General features: G+C 34.6%; 1 protein-coding gene across 1 annotated transcript; it reads right to left on the reverse strand.

The window, feature by feature from the left end:
• Window positions 1–1,747: 1,747 nt before the first annotated feature.
• On the reverse strand, window positions 1,748–4,825 carry LOC134269632 (uncharacterized). The gene is made up of 3 exons (XM_062751837.1): window positions 4,557–4,825; window positions 3,240–3,336; window positions 1,748–3,148 (listed from the first exon to the last, which is right to left on the reverse strand). Exons 1-3 carry the CDS (start codon window positions 4,747–4,749, stop codon window positions 2,545–2,547), a joined length of 894 nt encoding a protein of 297 aa, XP_062607821.1. The 5' UTR covers window positions 4,750–4,825; the 3' UTR covers window positions 1,748–2,544.
• Window positions 4,826–8,921: the final 4,096 nt, after the last annotated feature.

The raw sequence follows: 8,921 nt of genomic DNA on the forward strand, positions 1-8,921 counted from the left end.
TTAGAGTACAACTTTGCTGTTGACCTTTAAAACGCTTTAAAAATAGTTGTGGACATTTGAAAATTCACAAAGTAACGGACCTTTGCATATATATTGCTTTTAAGCAGAAACAAAAGAAAACAGCAGCCATATCTTGCCAAACAATTTTTATTAAAGCACATTTTTTCAATCAATGACATGTGTGAATTCAGTTAAAATCTACAAACTTGTTGAAATTAAAAAAGTGATTTACTTGCACTATTTACTGTGCTGGTGTTGTTTTATATACTTGCTTTATTGATTTGAATATATACACTGGAAATTTAGAGCTTTGTTCTGAATTTTAGATGTAATGTTCAAACGTTCCTTAGTGTTTTGAGTCTTTGGTAATTAGGAAAGATAACTCTTGAAAGTGGACCTTTTAATCCAAATATTTTTTAAATTGGAATTTTTATTTCGTTAAAACATTCTTCATTCAATTTGTCTCATGCAATTCATTGAAATACATTCCTTGTCTCTTTTGAACTTATTTTCTAATATAGTATGCACAGATTCAAAAGATAATGACATTAATTGGTTTTTTGGAGAAAACTATTTTTTCTAATAAAATAAATATTAGGTATTATGAGGTATTTTTATTGTGTTTACTTGTCTATAGGAGATGTTCATCATTTGACACAGAAAGTTCTGAAATTCTGGTAATTATAAACTTGAAATAAAACATTTCACTAAAATTAGACAAAAGTTAAAAAATTCTCTAAAAAATATTTATGATATCAATACCTCCATTTGGATATTTGACATCTACATTATAAGTGATGCTGTAATGAAATCTAAAATAAACTGTGGATGTAATGAGCCACCTTAATTTACTTGTTCGTTCTATTTTAACAATGAAAGAAATGGTCCAATAGAGTACAACTTTGCTGTAGACAACGAGACGAATCTTGGATTTGAAAATTAGGCACGACCTTTCCATATATATGGATGCATTGACAATTTCGATATTGCTAGAATTTTTATTAAATCCACACTGTATAGCAGTGTGAATCTGAAGGGACTTCTTGACAATTCAAAAAGATGTTAGCATAGTCCTGGACATCGATCTTGCATAAAACCTTTCTACACATTCTCTTTTAAATCACTGCTGCCTTGTGTGAATAAATACCGGGTAGTTAGGTTTTCATCACAGATACTTGTGGACAGGAACCCCCCTCCCCCCCCCCCCCGGATATTCAACCCCCGGGCTAATTGGACATTTTTTTTCACAAATTATATTTATTACTGTGATGAAAACCTCCACAAAAAAATACCCCACTATACATTATAAGAGAGATAATGTATAGGGGGTATTTTTTTTTTGGTGGAGCGATTATTTTGGGGTTTAAAATGTGTAATAGATATAATTTGTGAAAAAAATGTCAAATAAGCCTCGGGGTTGAATATCGAGGGGGGGGGGGGTTCCTGTCCATAAGTACCTGTGGTTTTCATCACATTCGCATCAAAAGTTTTAAATAGTTTATTTGAAAAGGTCAAAGAAAGTCCATGATTGGGTTCTTCGACAACAGAATACAAAATCGGATCCGTGATTATGTATATTGCAAATAATTAGAAATATTATCCGCCACATTTTACGAAAAAAGGTCTGTTTTCTGTTTGTCCTTAAACTTAAATATGCGAAAAAGGCATAGGCGCGATTGATACTTTAAATATTCACAATCACAAAAGTAAAGTCCACATCTTGTATTTCTAACAATAACACATCGACTATTGTCTCTAAACTTTTTAATTACAAAAACAAACAAAAGCAACAGTGCCAAGATATCGAACAAATGAAACATATTCCTCCAACGTGTTGATGTTCTTCTTCATCCTACTACTATAGCCATGCTAGGCACGGCATTATTGGTGACGTAAAAAAACATGAGTACATGTACCTTAAATCACTTATCTCTAGAGAGTATGCATGTTTTAAAACGAAGCAAGCTATTGAAAGACAATTTGATTAAAGAACGGTATCAACAACCTCCTTTAATCTCATTATTTCTTTGTTAAGATCCAATGACCATATCACCAAGTACAATTTATCATTGAGTCGAATGCTGACTGATGTTCATCATACCAATTCTTAGACCATTATTTACATACAGAATTGTCTTCGAATATGGCTTGTCTTGTTAACTTACATTGTATTATCTGTATTGGAAATTATTCTAATAAATCCACTTCTTGACAACAAGATGCAAAGTTTTAAAATATAAACAAAACAGTTAAATTCAAATTTAAAAACAAAAGAGAATGAACGTAGAAGTTCATAGACTTTACAATGAAATACGTCGAGGTCTTTGACCTAGAAAGGTCCTTATGAATTACGAAATGAAAAACTAGTATTATGACAATTCAAACTTATTTTGTCATAATACAGTACTAAAATATTAAATATTGGGAGTAGTGTTTTTATTTCATAAGAATTCAAATTTACAAAAATGAATTTAATTCTAAAAATATTTACATGCATGAATATCATTCACTGTTACCGTGGTATATCTCTCCATTAAAACACAACTAAAACAAATTCATGAACATAAAAGCGGCAAATAGAAACGAAGAAATCAAATTTAGAAGCTTCATTTGAAGTTTGGTGCCACTACTAGCTTTATCACTGACCATTTTCTGAATAACTAACTGTTGGTCATCTTTCAAAAACTCCAGGTCACAGGACTGAATCCTGGACATAAAATTTAGAGCATCATAGCTGTACCATTGGTACTCATCTCTCGCCTTGGCTTTGGTGTATTCCTGCATGTCTCCTTTCATGCATGGATGTTCCCGAATTTCTTTGACAACTTCCTTGCATTCTTCCAAACACTTGGACAATGGTCGGCAATTTTCCTTCACCTTTATAAAATGGGGTTCCGTGTAGTTGAAGAAAACGTCTAGGTTGCAACCATACGGGTTTTCCCTGCTTAGCTTTGCCATGGAAAGAGATCGCCAGTTGACACATGCTCTAGATCGTAGGTTTTTCGCGGGGTATACCTCCAAGAAGCCGAAACACATCTCTTCGTTTGTCCCACGACCCATGAACGTTGTCTTTTTCTTGTTCGTAGTCTTGAATACACATGTAGTTTTTATTTCGTCACCTGGGTGAACTTTCATGGGTTCGGGCAAGCTAAAATAGTTCACAGTGGTTGGGATCAGACTGGCAATATTTATTTTTTCATTGTACTCTGTGTAATGTAAAGATTTGCTTGTGTACTTACGGATGAAATGTTGGTCTGTCGTAGCTATACGTTGATTCGTTTGTAATGGATTGGACCTTTTCTCCATTACGGAAAAGTTCTATGTATTGCTCACGGCCTGTTGAGAAAAGAAAAAGTGTAAGGAAATTCTATACCCAGATCATAATTCGAACACCAGCTTTAAAAACAGCCATTCTACAAAAACATGACCTTTTCTATGTCGCTAACAAGTTTACCTTTGTAACATCTCATGTTCCTCATTTCGACTATTAAACTCAAATAACCAATTGAAAACTGGTTATGTATACATGTATATTTACCCATTAATCCAATTTAAGTTTTAACATGAAAACCATTTTATAATATTTCAAAAACGTATTTTATCTGTAAATTACTCATTCACAAATTTCAGGCCAAAGTATGCCATTATACTAGCGTATGGAATGCAAAAAAATGTCTTCTTTTCCAATATTACAAAATAAACAAATCTGTAACAGTTCTATACTCAATACAAGAGAACAAATTGTGGGTCAGTTTCTAGATAATTTCAATGACAATGTTTAAGTATTAATTTCATCAAATTTGCATTGTCTTTTGGATATGCCGAAATGGGCTGCTAGGTCCTTTCGAAAATTATGCTATTCATTTTGGTATTTGAATCAACAACTAACTTAATATTAATTTTCGTTTTTTTTATGTTTTTGCTATGTTTATACATTTACCTTGAATATGGTTCTTTTATCGTAACAATGTTCCGAGTTCGGTTACTTTTTAGCTCACCTCAACGAAGTTGGGGGAGCTTATGTAATGCCCTCGGCGTCGGCGTCCCGGGTTAAGGTTAAGTTTTTTGGAGCAGTTTTCTTTTTATTTTAAGTACTTCTTTATCCTATATTAATAAGACATGCATGAAAGATATTTCTAGTATGTTTCTTTTAGTGTTCACTTTTTGTTGGTTAATTGTGTGACTTTGCCTTCCTTAAAGACAACATTCGTTGAGGTGAGTTCTGTAATCTCTGATTGCCTATGTTTTTATTTGGAATATGATACTAACAAATAAACTGCTGTTACATGATTTTCAAAAACCTTGTTTAAAAGAAAAATTTGGGAAAATTACCTTGTTTTTAAATACAATCTATAGTTCTGCTATAATACTGACTGGCATGTCTCGAATGAAATGTTATCCTAATGCTTATGTACCAATATCCAACCTTTAATCATGGCTCCAGGGTTTTGCGTTTTCCCCCAGATTTTCCCTGGATTTATGAGATTTATCATCTTACACATTACATGTTCAACTAAAAAAACACTTTATACACAAGTAATATCCCAACTGTTTACCTAAGTAGTGCATATGATTCAGTCCACGTACGATGTTGATCGGCCCCGCGAAGATCTTTTGTGTATCTTCCGCGTCACACACAGAGGATGCTGAGTAGCGTTTACTCCCTGGGGGTATCTCAAGATGAATTTGTCCCACCATTAATATGACAGCATCATTGGGGCGGAGATTGGGGGTATAGTACAACGTCATTCCTGAGCTATCTGTGTAATCTGCCCGTAGTTCAGGGTTGTTCCAGTGCAACTGTTTTTATAAAGAGAAAATAATCTTCTTTGAAATTTTAAGTTCGTTTTATTTATTTTACACATTTGTGAATAACATTGTGTGAGTCTGGCAATATTATATCGATGTTTAAATATATTTTTAAAGAAACACAATTAAAGGCCTTGAAATTCACAATTCTGGAAGAAGCTCCCCTGCTCGTCATAACTATGTACCTAAATTATAGACTTAATATCCAGGAGCAGAGAAGAAGACTTTCAAAGAATCAATGCATTTTAACTACATGTATATAATAAAAAAAAGCCCCAACTTAACACCCAACCCCTGACCCAGGGACCATAAAATTCATACTTTTGGAAGAGGCACGCTTTTTTCATAATAACTTTGTACATTTAATATCCAGGAGCAGAGAAGAAAAATTTCAAATAATTCATGCATTTCACTAAATACATGTAATCAACAGAGCCCTAACACCAGAACCCTTGACCCTTGGTCCATGAAATTCACAGTGTTGCTAGAGGTTACCCTCCTCATCATAAATAAGTATGTTAATAGTTTGTTTAACACCCGGGATCAGAGAAGATTTTCAAATAATTAATGCATTTTTACTATAAAATCAATAGAACTCCGCCCTACCACCAGAACCCTTGAACAAGGGGCCAGGTACCCTTCCACAGCATAACTATACATTGTTTGATTATTTAATACCCAGAAGAAGAGAAGATTTTTAAACAAATAATACACTTTCACTATATAATCTATACTGTAAACCAAATTTTATTCGAGAGTTTAAAATATTCGCGAGTTTCTTTAATTCGCAAATATTATCGCCGCGAACCATTTGTTTCCTCAGTCGCGAAAATTAATCGTAGCGGGTCTATTCTAAACCGAGGAATCGAATAAAGATGACGCGAATAATAGTTGGTTTACAGTATAGCCCCGCGCTAATACTAGACCCCTTACCCTTGGGCCATGAATTTCACAATTTTGGAAGAGGACTCGATGCTTATTACAAATATGCCAATTTAACAGTTTCACTGCTTGATGTCCAGGAGTAAAGAGGAAGAGAAAAGATTGCATTACTTTTGGTGATTTTGACCCCACCTCTAAGGCTCCACGGGGGCAGGGACCATGAAATTCACAATTTTTGTTCCCCTTTACCCAAATATGTTATATGCCAAATTTGGTTGAAATTGGTTGAGCGGTTCCAGAGAAGAAGCTAAAATGTTCTAAAGTTTACGAACGACGCACGATGACGGACGAAAACAGATAGCAATAGGTCACCTGCGTTTGCTCAGACTTTTAAAGATTTCATTAATTTTGGTGGATTTCAGTCCCGTCCCGCAGGTCCCAGTGGGGCAGGGGTCATATATTACACAATTTTTATTCCTCCACACCCATAGATGCTATATAAAAACTTGATCGCAAACTGGTTCAGCACTGCTAGAGAAGGATCTGAAAATGTTTAAAAACGCACATATCACGACTCAAGACGACGGACAAAAACAGAGAGCAATAAGTGACTCAGGTGACACCCCCCACCCCCCACCCCCCAAAAAAAACATAAATTATACCCAAAATATTTTTAAGAAAGATAGTCTTGCTTAAACCTTTTGCATAATAAACTAAAACTAGAGGTACTGTGAGCGATGAGCTCACTAAATGATACCCCCCGCCTCCCATATGGTTATAACTGGTGAACAAGTCTATGTTTTCCTGTGGCTGGGAAACCCAAAATATGTGTCGGATCAAAAAGTAAAATAGGAGGTGCAAAATGGCAATATGTAATAAAGATTCTGTGAAAGTCTCATCAAAGTGGTAAGAGAGGAGTTGCAAAGCGTAACAGATAAACTACAGACGGACGGAATTAACGAAAAGAAAATACCTATACTGGTCCTGTAAACAGCAAAGATAAAGACCGAAATCTAATTTGTTCTTCTTCAAAACTCATAAAAGTTCTTCGAAAGTTGGTTGTAAACTCTGCCTTCATTTTTTTAGCGGATCAGTTAATCAATGAATTTCCGAGTGTCGTCTACCTTCTCATTTGATAGGTAGTTATCTCTCCTTTTCCGTATCTTTTTCTTTTTAGCTTTTACATGACTCCATATAAAATGAATAAAGATTGCAATATACATGTATTTTGTTTTAATACTTATTCATTCACATTTGAGATCGAACGGTGATCGATCTCAAAAACTATACAAACAATACAAAACTTTGGAAGGGGCATACACACGGACGCTTGGAAAACCCAGAGGTGGAGTCGGGTGCATCCCATGTCGACCGGTCACACCTGACGTCAGTCCTATATGCATTTATGAGTTAAACGGAAGATTCTGTTGTCAAATTTAGTAAAAATGAAAGCGTATCAATTGGTAAGAAATAATTCGGCCAAAATACGACCGAATAATAGGTCATAATTGCTAACAATGTCATTATATCGACCATAGAATTTACGAAATGCTAACTTTAAAAGTGGTTGTTTAAATCTCTGTTACATAAACTTGTTTGTCAGTAGTCTGCATAGTTTTAAAAATTGTTCGGAGCATGCTACTGAGAATAAGTTTCATGAAATGCAGGATTTTTATAACTACTGATCATACGCGTCGGAACCGGGGGGGGGGGGGGGGGGGGGGGGTAGGAGGGCTGAGCCCCCCCCCCCCCCCCTCGCACACACTTTTTTTGCAAAGATATACATAATATATGCAATGAAAATTGGCCTATGTGAATACAGTGTATAAATAAAGAAAAACGGTGATGGAAGTTTAAGTCATCTTGTTTGTCAAAGTCCTAAGTTGTTAGTTTGACATTATCGTCTATAGTCAGTAAAACATCCAAATATTTAAGATATGTGACAGACTCTGTAGTGTCTTTAATATTCAAGCTCATTGGGATGTTTTTTTACATTGAGTAATTTTACTCTTCTTCTCGTGTAGAATTTTTTAAATGAATTCTGCTTTGTAGAAAAATAAAAACGGGTCAGCTTATTAAGGAGCACAAACAATGCCTATCAGAATTCCAAGAGTTTGCTGGAAGACTACACTGAAAGAAAAATCTAGTTACATGTAATCTAACTAGTTTGCCTTGTATTAAGCATTCGTCGTGATATGTAATCATTTTGTTTACCAGTTAAGATAGTGAGTAGTAGATGTCACGTGGAGCGTGGGTCGTATAGATACCTAGTGACCCACTGAAAGTTACTTATAAATTCTAAAAATACATGTTATCTAGTATATCTACCCAATATTTAGTACAACTACTTTTATGGTAGTGATTGTATGGACAGAAAATTTACTAGTCTTCTTAGTGAATTTTACTAGGTATCTTTAGGGTGTATAGGTTTACGAAGACTACATAAATGTTATCATTAAGAAACTCCAGCGTCTCTTAAACATCGACTTCAGATAACTTATTTGTAGAATCCGAGCGATCTTTAGCAAAATAATTTTCTTGATGACCTATCATAAAATAGGAAAATTTTCCGACTTCTACAAGGGGTAATCAAAAAGTTCGCGACCTAATTGAATAACTTCCAAAAAAGAAATGATACTGGTATTGGTTTTCAGTGTTGAAAATTTTTCAAAGAAGTCCTCTTCGATTTAAATGCGTATCTGCAACCGTTGTGACCATGCATGAATCACGTGATATAGTCGGTCACGTGACATGCTACTTAGCGTTCTGTCACAGAAGCTTTAAATTTTTTCCGACTCATATTTCTTTCCATGCAAGTTATTTTTGACAACAAAACGGTCCATTTGTCAGAAATGGCCAAATCTCGGCAATAGTAAGGGTGGATAATGATATCCTTCTACAGAATGAGCACGGATTGGTGACCATCAAAACCCAAGTCCTCTGTCTTTTGAGCGCCGTTTATTCCATGTGGATAAAGTATGGATGCCTTCTTTTTACCATAACTGATATGTTTAAAGTCTAAAGTAAAAAATATTTTAGAGATTTAATAATTGTATTATTGTAAAGATATTCATCTATTTTTCTAATTATTTGGCGATCTTTTACATCAAATTGCTTAACAAAGGACACGTCTCTTCCCCACCTTGCTTTTACTGGGCAACAGAATAAACATTATTTTTTAATAGGGATGTCAAATCGATCAATTTTTAATACTCGGTTACTCGGACGTT

The sequence above is a fragment of the Saccostrea cucullata genome, unplaced genomic scaffold (assembly GCF_032062105.1).
Source record: "Saccostrea cucullata isolate Sc308-1 unplaced genomic scaffold, CSIRO_AGI_Scuc_v1 ctg803, whole genome shotgun sequence".
In the NCBI taxonomy this organism is placed as follows: Eukaryota; Metazoa; Mollusca; class Bivalvia; order Ostreida; family Ostreidae; genus Saccostrea; species Saccostrea cuccullata.